At 37.9% G+C, this 18,100-nt stretch overlaps 1 protein-coding gene across 6 annotated transcripts in view; it reads right to left on the reverse strand.

Annotated features, from left to right (window-relative positions):
* CBFB (core-binding factor subunit beta) overlaps positions 1-18,100 on the reverse strand; it is a 54,238-nt gene continuing 36,138 nt past the window's right edge. For 3 of the 6 annotated variants that reach the window (XM_070398281.1, XM_070398280.1, XM_070398277.1), the window contains 2 exons: positions 12,919-13,045; positions 1-2,277 (listed from right to left, as the gene is read on the reverse strand). In XM_070398281.1, coding sequence (XP_070254382.1) covers positions 2,255-2,277; positions 12,919-13,045 — 150 coding nt within the window. In that variant the 3' untranslated portion in view covers positions 1-2,254. The remainder of the gene's footprint in view (positions 2,278-12,918; positions 13,046-18,100) is intronic. The other 3 variants (XM_070398279.1, XM_070398278.1, XM_070398276.1) reach the window with 1 other exon arrangement.

Genomic DNA, 18,100 nt, shown 5'->3' on the forward strand with positions numbered 1-18,100 from the left:
TTGTTTTCACTACACAGAACTTTATTGTGAAAGTAAATTAAACATACAAACACACAGTATGGCTAATAGTGGCGAAAGCAATCTGGTAGGTTAAGGCAAGTTTTAATGGAGATGAATTTAAAAAAGATGATGCAATGGTGTAACTTTGTTTAAATATAGGTTTTGAAAAAATATCAGATTGCATCAATAACTTAATAAAAGTAGTTTTCAAAGCTTGCACTATTGGAGAAAAAGGGCTCATGATCTTAATGCCAGCATTAAGACAGACGAAAGCAGCACAATGCTAAATGACAGGAAAAATTCAGTATTTACACAACAATGGCAACATGAACACTTAATAGATTTGATCATAGTTACTGGTGGACTAAAAGCAATAGAGAAAAATGTACCATCATCATCATTGTTACTAAAAAAATTGTAAGTGCAGAAGTCAAAAACCAAGGAGCTCTGTGATAAAGTAACCTTAAAACACCACTGTAAGGACCACTTAAAAGGCGATTCCCTCAGGGGAAATTAGGGCACTGAGTGTGTAAACATGTGAGCTGTATAACACCAAATAACAACCAAATTCATTCATAGTACTTAGTTACACAAGATCAGCATGGTCTTTTATGATGTATTATTGTTTATAACAATTTAAACACACTCCTTACCATGCATGACTTCAAATATATAACAAACATTTTTATTCTGTGATACTGGATATGTTTATGAATTATAAGACCTATGTACAATGAAACTCATACCTCCCTCATCAATCAAGTATATATGTGTTTTAAATGCAATAACCTTATTCAGAATTCAGTTCATTTTCTGAATTGACCATGTCAGTTTTTCAAATTCTTTAAAATAATGCCATTCTATCATGATAAAATACATTTTTGCAAAAAAAATTCAGAAGTGTAGTAACAGTTAATGAATGTGACCATGAAAAATATTTGTAAGGAAGTGCCAAATGACTTTAGCACTTTTTTCCAGTTTTGTATTAAAAACAAAACAAAAACAAGTTGCATTCAATTTGACAGTGAGCCTATTTAAAAAATATTCCCATACTAATTCATCTCAAAAGGTTCTATTAATAGTCCTTTTGGAAAATACCATATATATAACCTGTGAATTTTTTCCCCATAATAATTAATGGAAGAAAATGTATCCTCTGCACAGATGAACATTTTCTCTCTAACACTAATCTTTTATCACCCAGCATTGTTTTTACAAAAGCATGCATTATAAAATACACATAAAAGCAGCTATCTTAAACATGATTTTAATACAATATTACCTTTGTAGCTGATTCATCACTGTCTCCAGTTTAATATGCTGTTACATACATGAAGAAGCTCCAGTATCCCTTTTCTGATTGACTTTAAAAAAAAGAAAATCCCTGAATAAAACAGAAGCCAGCCTGCGACTTCTTTAGGCATTTCAGTAGAATATTATCATTAAGGAGAATATCTCCACACAAACTCATGATTATAGAACAGAATCTAAAATAGATCTGGGGAAGATTAGAGTCAATGCCAATTAAAAATTTTTATATTTAAGAAGGAAAGAAAAGGAGCTGATTATCAACATTTAAAAGGATACTGCAACTTTAACTGTAAACTTTGTTAGAAGGCTGTGGCAGACAGCTCTATGCTACTAGGGTTTTAGCTTGTAAATAATGCAAACACATCAGCAGTTTTAAAATGCCATAGACAATAAAAACACAAAAGAAAATTGGGGAAACAAAACAAAAAAACAAGAATGCCTAGCTAAAATGCAGCTGTATAACCAATACATCTAAAATCACACACAAAAAAGGGAAAAAAAATTAGAGTAACTGATTAGGGATAAAACCCTCTGATAAAAATTTAAATTTATTGACTTGTTTTTAAATGACATGAACTTTTAAATTAAAATGGAGGACAAATAAGAGCTTTACAAGTAGATAGTTTCAACTCACTAAAATAATGCCAACAAGGTAAGTTTGCATAGAAAAAATGTAAATTCATTACTGGCTACATGCATACAAAATTAGAAATGCAGGTATTATAATCATAGTGCAAAACCATGGCAGTTTGTGATGTCTTGTTACTGCCTAAGGTTGAGAGATAGGCTGTATGTAGTACCTCCAGTTATCACAGTTTCTGGTCTTTTAATCAATTATTTTTGTCGACTAGAAACAATGTACGTGGAAAGATTTGGGGAGCACATCTGCTGTGCTACTAATTAACGAAGTTTGAAGTCATCACCACCTAAAGTGGAACCAGGACTAGGGTCTTGTTGTCTTCTTGCCTGCAATGACAAAAATCATAGTTTGGGGTCAAAATATGTTTGAAAATCCAAGTGCTAGATAAATAAGACAGTAGCACATAAGAAAAGTTTGCAACTAAAACGTTTTCAGCCAATATCTCTCCACATCTAAGAGGAAAAAGAACAATTTAAATTATGTATGAAATATTTGGCTAAAGTTTCCTTAAAAACCAAGAATAAAAATCTCGTTATATTTAAAAGAACATTATTGAAATATGTACCATGTATAAAAAAACAATAAATCTACATTTACTGTTTTAGGGCTAAAGGGTTTAACTTATAACATAGTTGCTATTATTTACCCATTATACAGATAAAGAAAAATGGTTGAAAATGTAATAAATTTAATCTCTTATTGAATTCCTTCTCTGCCACCTGAACTTGAACTAAAAATCTCCACCTCAAGAAATAAAATCCAGAATTACTATGGATAAAATATTGTGTTTCAAAAGCAAAAATAGAAATGTAAAATTAGAGTTCTTCATGCACTTGTATACCCAGAAGTATCTTTACAACAACATTTAACAACTAAGAGGCTTGACAATTATAAACACTGAGGATTTTAAGTTTTACTTTATAATAAAGATTTCCTGGTTAAACTATTTATGGCAAGTTATAGAGAACATCTAACAACTAACATACTGTGTATGACATTCTGATAATATAACCTAGTGCCCCTTTGGTCCACACGCAATATTTCAGTCTATTTCAGGAATTCCAGTGCATGCTTCCTCATAAGCTTTCTTTAGTGACTACTAATGTCAGTCAAACATAAACATCAGTTGGTATACAGAACTTGGCTCCTTCAACAACAGTTTTCCTATGTTAGATAAGGGCAACTCACTTTACCAATTGTTTAAGCAAAAAACCTCAAGGTCACCCATAATATCTCTCTCTCCGACACCCAACAGCAAATTATGACAGCTCTACCTTTAAGTATATGCTTAAACAAAATCTACACCAATAAAAGAGAAATATGTAAGTTGACCGTCCCTTAGCGATGTCCACTGGCCAATCAGGAGTGAGTATGCAAATCAACCTGACAAAGCTGGCAGGCGGCTGGGTGCGGTGCTGAAAAGCCTGTGCTCCAGCCAGAGTGAAGGTGGTGCTGGCAGCCAGGGGAAGGATCTATTCTTTTTTTTTTCTTTTTTTAAATATATTTTATTGATTTTTTAGAGAGGAAGGGAGAGCGATAGAGAGTTAGAAACATCTATGAGAGAGAAACATCAATTAGCTGCCTCCTGCACACCTCCTACTGGGGATGTGCCCATAACCAAGGTACATGCCCTTGACTGGAATTGAACCTGGGACCTTTCAGTCCGCAGGCCGATGCTCCATCCACTGAGCCAAACCGGTTAGGGCAGGAAGGTCTATTCTTGCACGAATCTTCGTGCATCGGGCCTCTAATAAATAAATATATCCTGAATCTGACCACTTCTGATTATCTTTACCATTCTCACCCTAGTCCAAGTGACCATCTTTTTCAATCTGGATCTTGTTTTTAACCCCCTATGTTACATACCAACAACTGGGATTAACTGTAATTATCCATGCAATCTTTAGCTAAATGGAATCATGTATCAATATCTCAACTGAGTCTCCACTGTCTGTCAGTTTTTAGAAACAAATTTAACCAAAAGTCAAAATATTTCAATTCTTAATATCAAAAACAGTGATCAGAGCATTCTTGACATTCAAAGAACCATCTCAACAAGTCACACTTGTACTGTAAGATCAAGTTTAGTCAGAAGTTCCAGCTAAGTCATCATTTCTCAAGAGAGTTGTTATTTAGACAGACACAATACTGCCTTATTCACTTTTAAAAAATCAAATAAAATCCAACACTAACTTTTATTGTCTTTCCTATAAATTTTTATATTTCTCTAGCAGACTTTATTTTTTATTTTTATCTTTACCTGAGGATATGTTTACTGATTTGAGGGAGGGAGGGAGGAGAGAGGGAGGGAGAAAAACATTGCTAGGTTGTCTCCCAAACATGTCCTAGACCTGGGATCAAACCCTGCAACCTGGGTATGTGCCCTGACCAGAATAGGACCAGCAACCTTTTGGGGCATGGGATAACGCTCAACCAACTGAGCCACACCGGCCAGGGCAGACTTTATTGTTTTTATTAGCAGACTGCACTCTAAATTTTAGGGCATTCCTTTCAATGAACTAATCAGGTTAAAGTTATGCTGCATGGTTATAGACTAATACAGCTATGGAATATATATGGTCAGAAAAACAATTTATGTTCCATATAGAATCAATGCTAAATGTAGCAGTATAAGGACAGATCAATTCTGCAAAATCAGAGATGATGATATGAGTATCTGGTTTCAGTCAATGAAGGGTAGAAAGAGGCTAGCAATGAAGAAACACAGAGAAAAGTCTTAGAAATCACTACAAACCTACCAATACTTTGTGAAAAGCCCATTTCAGCTTTTGTCTTGAGATAAGAGTAATTTTCAAATTATTTTAATAATAAAGGGATGAGCCCTAGTCGGTTTGGCTCAGTGGATAGAGCATCAGCTTGTGGACCGAAGGGTCCCAGATTCGACTCCGGTCAAGAAAACATGCCCAGGTTGGAGGCTCGAGCATGCAGGAGGCAGCCAATCAATGATTCTCTCTCATCATTGGTGTTTCTCTATCCCTCCCTCTCCCTTTCTCTCTAAAATCAACAAAAATATATTTTTAAAAAAAGAATTATTTAAAAAATAATAATAAAGGGATGACTTCAAAGGAGTACAAAGAATCGGCAGCAGCAACAGCTGGAGTTCTTCCTGGTCATGGCTATGCAGGGGTTACCATAGGTTTGTTTATATTTTTGTTTATATTTTTCTATTTATTTGTGTTTTTAGTTTCTATTTACATTATTAAGAAGGAATGAGATAGATATAAGTCATATGAAGGAGGGTGAATAGGAAAATTAAAAGAGAAGTCTGATAAAGTATGAATGAGAGCAGAAGAGGGAAGAATGAGAGCTGGAAGACTGGGAGGAAATTTAATGCTAGAAGAGAAGATGTATGGGCTGCCACCGAAGGAGACAAATACAAAAACAGATTTAGGTTCAGTGAAATAGCTTCTACAGGACAAATTCAACAAATGTCTGAGCTGTCTTAAGAAGCAATGCTTTCTACTATGGCAGTTTTCTAATGGAGGTTGAATGTTTTAGAAGGAATTCTTTTGTGGTTAATAAGCCTGACTAGATGATGGCAAAGAAACTCTCTAAACTGGATTATTTTAAAAGCATAATAAAGTTTATAATTTCTAGTTTTTTCTCCTTAGTCAATATATAGGGACTCTTGATTCTAATTTTTCATTAAGTTTACCAGAATAGGGTTTTTAAAAAAATATTTTTTTATTGATTTTTTACAGAGAGGAAGGGAGAGAGAGAGTTAGAAACATCATGAGAAACATCGATCAGCTACCTCCTGCACACCCCGCACTGGGGATGTGCCCGCAACCAAGGTACATGCCCTTGACCGGAATCAAACCTGAGACTCTTCAGTCCACAGGCTGACGCTCTATCCACTGAGCCAAACCGGTTAGGGCAGTGGTTCTCAACCTTCCTAATGCCGAGACCCTTTAATACAGTTCCTCATGTTGTGTTGACCCCCAACCGTAAAATTATTTTCGTTGCTACTTCATAACTGTAATTTTGCTACTGTTATGAATCATAATGTAAATATCTGATAAGCAGGATGTATTTTCATTGTTATAAATTGAACATAATTAAAGCATAGTAATTAATCACAAAAACAATATGTAATTATATATGGGAAAAGAAATTTTTTTATATATAATTTCCGATGGTCTTAGGCGACCCCTGTGAAAGGGTCGTTCGACCCCCAAAGGGGTCGCAACCCACAGGTTGGTGACCCACAGGTTGAGAACCGCTGGGTTAGGGCGATTTTCATTCTTTTATTATTAAGATCATCAAATTAGTGAACACTCTTTATGAGAAAATGCCCTAATAGTTAAAAATAGCTAAACAGGGGACTCTCCCCCCTCTCCACATGGGACTCTGTGCTTGTTTCTCAATAAATTCCCACCTCTGCTATAAAAAATATTTAAAAAGTTAAACACTGTTGGGGGTGTGCAGTACAGGAGCAGCCGATTAATGATTCTCTCTCATCACTGATGTTTCTCTTTCTCTCTCTCTCTCTCTCTCCCCCCCTTCCTTCCTTTCAGAAATCAATAAAAATAGACTTTTAAAAAGTATATCACTTCATAAATATTTGAACTATAAAGTGATATTTCAAAATAAGATAGTGAAAAGAATCCCCATTTCTGGGCTTGGATAGGGATAGCTCTATCACCTTAGCTATGTGATCTTAGACAAGCTTCTCATCCTCTCTCAGCCTCAGTTCTTCAAAATGGAGACATAGTTTATAAGAGCATTTAAGAATCAAGGGTAAAGCAAATATTGTAGTGTATCCAGCTGTGTCATCATTTCTCATGTGTGGCACATACTTAGCACTCATGCTGCTGTTATTAGAACAAAGCTGCTCATCACTTCTCAATTTATCTATATGAACTTCTCAAAAGTTAATAAAAAACTGAATCCTGCGGTTAAGGGTAATTTTACAAACTAAAACAAGATTAAAACAAAATAAATTTTTAAAAAGTCTACATTTCCTACATCATACAGCAAACTGAGTCACTCTCTCAGTGTTGGAGAAGACAGATTTAGTATCCTCTTCCTCATTAATCCTTTTCTGATTCTCATTCTTAGTCCCAGTTCATAGTTCATGTTCCCAGTTTACTCTCATCTAATGCCTTTAGCCAGCACACACTTCAGGAAGGCCCAGTACAGACAGATTCTTATGTTAATTGGTCCTTCCTTACCCAAATATGAGTGTTGGTAGAGTTAAGTGATTTGAAAACTGAAGTCTGTGGGAATTTAAAATGAATAAGGTTGGGAGTTTTTTTTTTATTCTTGGACCACACAGGCTCCAAAAACATACAAAAAACAAATACAAAAAAAACCACATAAAGCCTTTTGCCTGTTTTTACTTCCAAATAGTTTCCACATAAAATTCTTCTATGATTTGCTGAATTGCATTAAAACTGCCTAAAGCTGGATAAGCAATATTATTTATCCATTCTTACATTAAAGATAACAACTTATTTGCTAATGCTTTATAACCTAACCAATGATACCAGTTTCTAGATACTAGAGAAAATCTCATTCAGCACTATCACTTTGCAGCTGAATTAAGAACAAACAGCGCCATATTATAGTTTTAGGTTAAGAGACCAATCAAGTGAAAGCTGTTGCTAGTTACAGAGTGTGTACAAGCTATCGAACTGATGACAAGGTATATTTTTCATTTATCTATGACCAGAGCATGTAGCCTGTCCCTTATTAACCTCAATATCCCTCAACAAAAGCCAAAAGTAAGGTATTTAAATTATAGTTAGAGAGATATGTAACCTGAAGAGAACTGCAATAGGTAGCATGTCAACATTTTCAAATCATTGGAGAAAAGGCACTGGGCTACTTCTATGTGGCAACAGGCAAATAATAATGGTTCCACCCAGGAATTACCCCGTCTCACCAGGCATCAGGACCACCCACTGGAACCAGCAAGAAATGGGCAGGCGCATTTCATAGAATAAATGTCTGTGATTATTTTAATTATTTATTTTTAAAGCATATATATATATATTTTTGTACTGATTTCAGAGAGTAAGGGAGAGGGAGAGAAAGATAGAAACATCAATGATGAGACAGAAATATTGATTGGCTGCTTCCTGCATGCCCCCTACTGGGAATCAAGCTCAAAACCCAGGCATGTGCCCTTGACTGGAATCGAACCTGGGACCCTTCAGATGCTCTATTCACTGAACCAAACCATCCAGAGCTATTTTTTCTTTTTAAAAGTCTACATTTTTTTTTAAGTCTATAGAACAGTGCACAAATCATAAATATGTACCATGGTGAGTTTTCACTAAGTGAACACACCCATGTAACCAGCATCAAGAAATAAAACATTACCAAAACTTGGGGAAGTTCCCCTTATACCTTCTCCCCCAGGTAACTGCTATCTTTATCTCCAAAGAATCAAGAAAAGTACAAAATCTTTTATTGTTAGAGAAATATACAAACAGCCCAGCCAATGTGGCTCAATGGATTGAGCATAGTCTCATGTACCAGGAGGTCACTTGTTTGATTCCCAGTCAGGGCACATGCCAGGGTTGCAGGCTCAATCCCCTGTAGGGGGCGTGCAGGAGGCAGCTGATCTCTTTCTCATTGATGTTTCTACCTTTCTCTCCCTCTCCTTTCCTCTCTAAAAATCAATAATAAAACAAAAAAATATTTAAAAATACACAAACAACCCTGGCCAGTGTGTCTCAGTTGGTTGGGCATTATCCCATGGATCAGAAGGTTACTGGCTCAATTTGAGGTTGGGGCCCATGCCCAGGCTGCAGGCTCAATCCCCAGTGGGGAGTGTACAGGAGATGGCTGATCCATGTTTCACTCTCACATTGATGTTTCATTCCCTCTCCCTCTCTCTCTAAATATCAATTTTTAAAAATACACAAATCAAAAAACAAACAAAACCAGAATCTAAAGTAGCTTGGCAAAATAATACCTGAAGTGAGGATATGCCTGCCTTTATTGAGAGTCCAGATACGGTGTGAATCAAGGTACACAGAATGAGGTGAAGAAACTAGCTTGCACTGAGCCCCATTATAAGTGTTAGATACTGAGCAACCCAGGAGGAAAGGTGTTAGCCCTGTTTTACAGATGAGGCTCAAGAAAATAAGCAAGTAGTCATATGGTAACAAGTAGTGGGGTTAGGATTTAAAACCAGGGAAATCTATTACAAACCTCTTGTTCATTCTTCTATATCAAAGACTCTCAAGTTACATGCTGCCAACTACTGGGTTCCCTGAAAATACCCCACAGACTCTAGAGGGAGACCAGGATAATCTCTACCCCTGATTCACTGAGCAGTGTTCCTGTATCTATTTTATCTATTGGCGTTCTGTATAAAATTTCAATTGGAGAAAGGATTTCACATTTTTTAAAGCAACATATATGCCAGAGAATACAGACAGCAAGTTATAAAGTCTTCAATTTTCACCATTCTGTATTAACATTAAAAACGAATTTTATTTTTCTAAATAGGTAATATACACATGATATAAAATTCAAAAGGTACAAAAAATAAGTAGTGAAAAGTAATCATCCTCCTATGTGGCCCCTAGATACCTGATTCCCTCTATAATTTCCAGTTACAGTTTCTTACTGTATCCTTATTAGAGAGGCTATGCACAAACAAGTATGTGTATGTATTCCTTTTAAAAATACCCACAGGGTAATAAGATATTATTATACACAGTGTTCTGTTCTTTTTGCATATCATTTTACTATATACCAAAGATTTAACAGTACTTGGACACGGTTACTAAGTAGTGTTTATTCATTTCACTATGGTTTTTCAATTGCCAAATTAATGATAATTTGTCATTACCTCTAAAAAATAAAGAAAATATCAGACTACTAAAATAACCTTTTACAGAAAAATCAGAAAAAGAAAATGCTAAATCCTACCACGGATGATGGATTAAAACTTTCTAAATTTTACAAATGGTAAAACAGAAACATGTCCAATGAATTTTTTAAACTGATTTCAGGTTAAAAGATTGGCGAAAATCAAACCCATTGAGCTGTTAACCATGTGGGGTTCTGCTTCCTGCTGTTAGAGACCTCAACCTTACACATATATTAAATGCTCATGAGCATCACAATTACAAGTTTAGCATACCAGAGCCAGAGGTCACAGAGTTATCCAAACAGGGTGGGACATCCCGAAGCCTCTGTGCTGCCAGGATCTCATGCTTACAAGGACTATCTACTACTGGGTTACTACCACTCACGAATTACCATTGCTCCTTGGACCCCGTCTCACCAGGCATCAGGACCACCCACTGGGATCATTATTATTCTCTTCTGTCTCAGCCTTTTCTTTTCCAGGTAAAATGATTTCTAAACTCTCCTGGCAGATTTTATTTTTTAACTTAATCATCTTTATGGGTGATGTGGAAATTCATTTCCCAGTGCTAGCCTGTACTTGTGGAGACCTTTTGGTTAGGAAACTGATTTAAGCCTTCTTTCTTCCTTCTATTAACCAACTATTTAAAAGAAAGTCAATAAATTTTTCTGTTTCTTCAACTGTAATAAGAATGTTTAGCTGAATGTAAGAAAACAAATTGTTTTAAAATAAAATTGTGATAAAAAAATATCAAAACTGAAACAAACAACAGAAAAGAAACTTTGTTCCATATATGATATTAAGGCCTCTTACAGTACTTTAATTATAGGAAGAAAACATTTTTAATGTTCTCCTTTTAGGAAAAAGGAGGTAAACTGCAAGAAAACAAGCTGACATAAGGAATTTGTTATGGATTTTTTTTTTTTTAAGGGAAGCAAAAGCACAAATTGGTAGTTACAAAGAGTTACAGAATAATCACAGAGATATAAATAACAACATAGAGAATATACTAGTATAGTCAGTAATATTATAACTAGAGGCCCAGTGCACGAGATTTGTGCACTGGGGAGTGGGGGGGGGGGGGGTGCACCCCTCAGCCCGGCCTGTGCCCTCTCGCAATCAGGACCCCTCGGGGGATGTCCGACTGTCAAGGGGATGGGGCCTAAGCCGGCAGTCAGACATCCCTCTTGCAGTCCGGGGCTCTTGCAGTCCAGGACCTCTCGCTCCTTTGTCGCCTGCCTGCAGCAGAGGCAGGAGAGGCTTCTGCCACCACAGCTGCGCTCGCCAGCTGTGAGCCCAGCTTCTGGCTGAGCAGCGCTCCCCCTGTGTGAGTGCACTGACCAGCAGGGGGCAGCTCCTGCATTGAGCATCTGCTCCCTGGTTGTCAGTGTGTGTCATAGAGACCAGTCGTTCTGCTGTTCAGTCAATTTGCATATTAGGCTTTTATTATATAGGATTATGTATGGGGCAAGTTGGGTTTTTGAAATATTGGGGGATCACTTTGTACAGTATATGATTGTCTAACCACTGTGCTGTATGCCTGAAACTAATACAGAGTAATATTGAAGGTAAACTGTAATTCTAAAAAATATATATAAGTAAATAATAAAAAGGGAAGCAAAATATACATATGCAAAGTGTCAAAAGACATACATACCCCAAACTCCCTTAAGTAACTGGCAGTGCAAGCTCAGGAGTCTGATTCCTGCCCAATTTTCTCGATGACAGTTCTCTACAAGAACTGATGTTTTAAATTATTGCCATAAAGACCTACAAGATCTTAAATCATTGATGAAAATGTAATAATTTTTTTCTGTGCTCTACATCATAATGCAAGGAAAGTGCCTGATACACTTTAGAGAACTAAAAGGATGTTCTTATTAGCCATATAATTCAATTAACTGGAACCATCACTGGGTAGAGCTTTTAGTGTGAAAGTATTTTAGATCTATTATTTATTGTAGGCATACACATACCAAGCACCATACTAAGTGCTTTACAAACATTTTCCTATTTAATTCTCACAATAATTTCTATGAGAAATCTCTTAAGAGAGATTGGCAAATGATGGAGCAGGAGTCTCAAGTAGGTCTGACTATGAAGCCCATGCTTTCAAATCACTGACATAAAACCAACTGGAAACTATCCACACAATAAATTATTTGGCACTTCCATCAACAAACTGTATTTTTCTTTAAAAAAATATAAACACACACATATAAACTCACACATCAAAATGTTTTTCTTCAAGTAAAATCGTTTATAAGAATAATCAAACTAATCCTAGCTCGGTTTCTCAGTGGCTAGAGTGTTGCCCCAAAGACCAAAGGGTCGAGGGTTCAATCACCAGCCCTGGTCAGGGCAATGTCTCTCTCTCTCACGTGGATGTTTCTCTCTCTTTTTCTCTTCCCCTACCCCTCCCTAAAAAAAGGGTACTTTGAAATATTAAATTTTTCTCTATAAAGAGAATACAAAAAATGACCAAAAATTATACTGTTACAAAATCAACACAAATATTCACAGACAAATGAAATATAATATTGCAAAGAGTTTTAATAATGTTCTAAAAATGTTTTCTATGATAAAAGGTATTTTAAAACAAAGAATCTGAAAAATAATTAAGAAAAAATAGGTAGCCCTAACCGGTTTGGCTCAGTGGATAGAGCGTCGGCCTGCGGACTGAAGGGTCCCAGGTTCAATTCCGGTCAAGGGCATGTACCTTGGTTGCGGGCACATACGCAGTAGGGAGTGTGCAGGAGGCTGATCGATGTTTCTCTCTCATTGATGTTTCTAACTCTCTATCCCTCTCCCTTCGTCTCTGTAAAATATCAATAAAATATATATTAAAAAAGAAAAAATAGGTAAAATATTTGGAACGATGAATTAAGAGAAAATACACATACAGTAAATGCTTTTTATAAAAACCACTAAGTGAAGAATTCATGTACAACCTTAAAATTAAGGCAAAGTTTCTTTATACCAATTACCTTTAATAAGGACAAAATCATGGAGTATAACTATTAAAAATGAAAGCCAAAATTAAATTTAAACTATTTTAAAACATTATGCACAAACGTCACAAATAGAGCCTCAGAGTTTGGGGGGAAGTACTAACCAGATACTGCCAGCAGCTGTGAAACTCTCACCTCCATTTCCTCCCGATGAGACCTGTCTCTATCTTCAAATTCACGTGTTCTTCTCCGAGCCTCTTCAGAGGCGTGTCGTGCTAACGCATCCTCCTGCTATCAGAAGAACACAAGAAATAGCTATTTTAATTTATAATAAAAACTCAAAACTGGAGGGTGCTTTACTTGTGGAAGGAAAAAACAGCAGAATATTCCTTAAAACATCAAAACCATAAAAAATTAATGTAGAAGCTACTTTAAAAAGAAAACTCAGTATTTTCATGTTTTATACCACACTTTGGAAATAACTAAAAATGCTCTTCCCTTTTCTTTCCCTACCTCATCCTATTCATCAAAATAAAATCATGATCAAGTCAATATTTAAACCATAGATGTACAAGAAAAAAGTTGGGTATATACATCTATAATTGGGATAAGACAGGCCAAGCCCTCCAATTATAACACTAAGCCAGAAATATAAAAGAGAATATTAACAGGGTTATACAAATATTAGAAATTTCTAAATAAAAAAAGTAAATAAAATTCCATGGGATATTATTAAAAAAAATGTTTGTAACATAGGACAAATCTATCCTAATCCTTTCTCAATTAATGGATAAAGATTTGCACATGAAGGAACTCCACATACCTCAAACTCACCGTGTCTAAAAAGGTAACCAATTTAACCTTCCTCCTTTACCCTTCTTTAGTCTAAGTTAGTGGCACCACTTACTAATTTCTGTCAGAAACCGGAGCCACCTTTGACTCTTCATTCTCCCCTGTCTCCACAGAGCCAATCAACAACCAAGTCCTATCCATTCGACCTTCTAAATATTTTTGGAATCTTTAGTCTCTTTTTTATTCCTACATTTTCCTAGTTCAGAATCCTAAAATCTCTTACCTAAATTATTGCAAAGGTCTCCTAAACAGTCTCTTCCTGCTTCTAATCTGTCACTCCCTAACCCACCACAAAGCCATCAAAGCCATATTCTACAGCACAATCTGACTACAATACCCTCCAACTTAAAAAATCTCTGACCATTGCTAGAATACACATTAGAGGCTAACAATTTCTTTAGGGAATTAGATCAAATGTTGTGCTTCATTTCATCGTGTAAGTTTCCTGTACTGTCTACAGCACAGGATGCTCAACCTTTGCAGCTACACATTCCTCAATAATAGGATTTCCAATAGTACAATTGAAGAAACTAAAAGATCAAAAAGCTGAAACCGGTTTGGCTCATTGGATAGACCGTCGGCTTGCGGACTGAAGGGTCCCAGGTTCGATTCCAGTCAAGGGCATGTACCAGGGTTGTGGGCACCTCCCCAGTGGGAGGTGTGCAGGAGGCAGCTGACCGATGTTTCTAGCTATCTCTCTCCCTTCCTCTCTGTAAAAAATCAATAAAATATATTAAAAAAAAATAAAATAAAATAAATAAAAGATAAAAAACAATACAAAAAAAGTAATCAATATTCACCTTCCTAGATTCATTGCAACAAGGGTGGCCAGGTAACTTAGTTCTTAACCAGAGAAAGAAACATAAGTCAACCTAACGGGGCTTCTAAAAAGTCATTTAAGAGACATTTCATCTGGAGAGGGAACCAAGATGGCCATAGGTAAAAACGCCTGTACTCACTGCCCCCCACAACTGCCGGGAAGCTGGCTAAATGGAAGTCCTACAACTAGAGAAGTAAAGAAGAAAGCACACTGAAACTGGTAGGAGGCACGGAACGGGCTGGTCTGGCACCCATGTGTGCCACATTTTTAATTGGGAGGGAGATCTTTTCTGTGGGAGGTCGCCCAAAGGAGCCAGGGGTCCCAGATCCCCCAGCCTAGGGTCCCAGAGCTGGGAAAAGAAGTCCCCATAACTACAGGCTGTAAAAACCAGCTGTTCTTCTTAAAATGCCAGCACCACGAACTGAACTTGCAAGGTGCTGCTTCATCTGAGCTCCAGCACCAGGGCAAGGCTCTGGGGGACACATTTGTATGGCATCAGGGCAAGAACTTGGGGGTGGCTTTCTCCCAGACGGAGGTACTCACAGGGATCATTGTTCCTGTGCTGGGATCTCCCCAGTTGCAGGGCTGACTGGCAGCCATTTCTGTTTGCTTCACCCTGGTTCTCTACAACCCCACTTCATCCAATTTACAACTCCACTCAAGCTGCTTGCAGCGGCTTTTGTATTTGAATGGCCTGTCCTTGAAAATCTCAAATAAGCTGCAGTTGGGTCAGGGAGCCCCAAACATATCAATAAAAGGCCCAAGACCTGGCACCAGCACCGGCCTGCCTTGCTTCATACTGGGGCTTATCTGGGCACTTCAAACCCAACACAAAGAGGAGGAATCTGTAGATCTCTCGTAGCTCCTGCTGGGTGGCCCTAAGCAGTGGATGACTTTGCATCTCCCTGGAGACCCAAGAGCCAGTGTACCCAGTGGTCAGTATCAGGCCATACCAGATTACAACTCTACACATCCATAAGCGACACACTCAAGGGGCAGACTCAGTGAGCACCAAAGCCCCCCTGAAGCAAGTCCTGCTCCATAGGGGTGTCTCCTGCATAGCAGCTCTCCCACTGTAGTCACAGCTGGTCCTCAGAGCAAATTGGCCTGAAGGTCAATTCCTCCCAGTGACACCAAAAGCTATCAAGTCTCAACTATAACAAAACTGTGCTAAGCCGCTGTAGCCGGTTTGGCTCAGTGGATAGAGTGTCGGCCTGTAGACTGAAGGGTCCCAGGTTCGATTCCGGTCAAGGGCATGTACCTTGGTTGCGGGCACATCCCCGGTGGGGAGTGTGCAGGAGGCTATTGATGTTTCTCTCTCATCGATGTTTCTAACTCTCTATCCTTCTCCCTTCCTCTCTGTAAAAAATAAATAAAATATATATTTTAAATAAAAAACAAACAAACTGTGCTAAGCCAACAAAGGGGTGCACCTAGAGTTCCCAGCTCAGGTGACTGTGGAGGCTGAGTCACTGGGCCCAATAGGACACCTACTACACACAAGGCCACTCTACCAACTCAAGGAGACATAGCTGCTCTACCCAATACATAGAAACAAACATAGGGAAGCAGCCAAAATGAAGAGACATAGAAACATGTCACAAATGAAAGAAATGGAAGAAAGCAAACTACTGGGCATAGAGTTCAAAACCACAGTTATAAGGTTACTTAAGAATCTTCTAGAAACCTCCAAGGATCTTTGCGAGAATGCCAAACACATGGAAAAGGACCAGTCAGAAATTAAGCATACACTGACTGAAATAAAGAATAACATGCAGGATTTGCCGAAACCGGTTTGGCTCAGTGGATAGAGCGTCGGCCTGTGGACTGAAGGGTCCCGGGTTCGATTCCGGTCAAGGGCGTGTACCTGGGTTGCGGGCGCATCCCCAGTGGGAGGTGTGCAGGAGGCGGCTGATCGATGTTTCTCTCTCATCGATGTTTCTGACTTTCTATCTCTCTCCCTTCCTCTCTGTAAAAAATCAATAAAAATATATTTAAAAAAAAAAAAAAAAAAAGAATAACATGCAGGATTCAATAGTAGAATAGAGGATTCTGAGAATCAAATCAATGATTTGAAATCTGAGGAAGCAAAAAACACCCAACCAGAAGAGCAAAAAGAAGTAAGAATCCAAAAATATGAAGATAGTGTAAGGAGCCTATAGAACAAGTTCAAGTGTACTAACATCAGAATTATGGGGATGCCAGAAGAAAAAAAGAGAACAAGATATTGAAAACCTATTTGAAGAAGTAATGACAGAAAACATCCTCTACCTGGTGAAAGAAATAGTCCAGGTAGCACAGAGATTCCCAAACAAGAGAATCCCAAAGAGGACCACACCAAGACACTTCATAATTAAAATGCCAAGGGCTAAAGACAAAGAGAGAATCTTAAAAGCAGCAAGTGAAAAGCACTTAGTAACCTATAAGGGAATGCCTATAAGACTGTCAGCCGATTTCTCAACAGAAACTATGCAGGCCAGAAGGGAGTGGCAAGAAATATTCAAAGTGATGAATAGCAAGGACCTAAAACCAAGATTACTCTGCCCAGCAAAGCTATTATTGAGAATTGAAGGTCAGATAAAGAGCTTCACAGACAAGAAAAAGCTAAAGGAGTTCATCACCACCAAACCAGCATTATATGAAATGTTGAAGGGTATTCTTCAAGAAAAGGAAAAAGAATAAAAAGAAAAAGATAAAAAAATATGAACAAAATGATACCAAATACATACCTATCAACAACTGAATCTAAAAATCAAAATAAAAAAATAAGAAATCTAATGAACAGAATAAACTGGTGAATAAAATACAATCAGCGGCATGAAAATGGAACAGACTGTTGATTCTCAGAAGGGGGCGGGGGGGGGGGGCGGGAAGAGATTAAACAAAGATCTTATATGCATACTAGAGGCCCAGTGCATGAATTCGTGCATGGGTGGGGTCCGGCCGGCCCTGCCTCTGATTGGGGCGGGGGGGGGGGGGGGGCACGATTGAGGACGGGAGGACCAATCAGGGATGGGTCGATTGGGGGGGGTGCTGGCCGGGAGGAGGGACCATGGGCAGTTAGCTGGCCAGCCCCACACCCTGGCTGAACTCCTGGTTGAGCTCCCAGGTGAGGGGACAATTTGCATATTAGCCTTTTATTATATAGGATATGTATTACCTATGGACACAGACAATAGGGTGGTGAAGGCCTGGGACAGAGCGGGAACCAGATGGAGGGAGGCAATGAGGGGAAAAAAGAGGGACGTCTGTAATAATCTCAACAATAAAGTGTTTTTTTTTTTAATGGGAAAAAAAAGAGAGACACTTCACCTGGGGAATGGGAGGGGTAGAGTTAGAGGAGGGTGTAGGGTGGATAAACGGTGATGGGGGGGAAAAGGGAGACATTTCACCTTTCCTCCTTCTAGAAAACTGATGCAATGCCCAGAAATAGAGCAGCCAGCTTGCAAACATAATAAGGATATAGTCACACAATGAGCACAGTACAGCAGGAAGATGAAAAGACCTAGAGCCCCTGATAGCATAATTAAGTGCTATACAGGCCTGGACCATGTACTGCTGGAGATCTTGTTCCATGTGATAAATCCTTTGTCACTGAATAGAGTTAATACTTTGACCCAGGGCAATATATTTCATTTCTCCAAGCCTCAGTAAACTGGGCATAGTAATATTTA

The sequence above is a fragment of the Myotis yumanensis genome, unplaced genomic scaffold, assembly GCF_028538775.1.
Source record: "Myotis yumanensis isolate MYYU_CA2020_CCGP unplaced genomic scaffold, mMyoYum1.0.hap1 SCAF_18, whole genome shotgun sequence".
In the NCBI taxonomy this organism is placed as follows: domain Eukaryota; kingdom Metazoa; phylum Chordata; class Mammalia; order Chiroptera; family Vespertilionidae; genus Myotis; species Myotis yumanensis.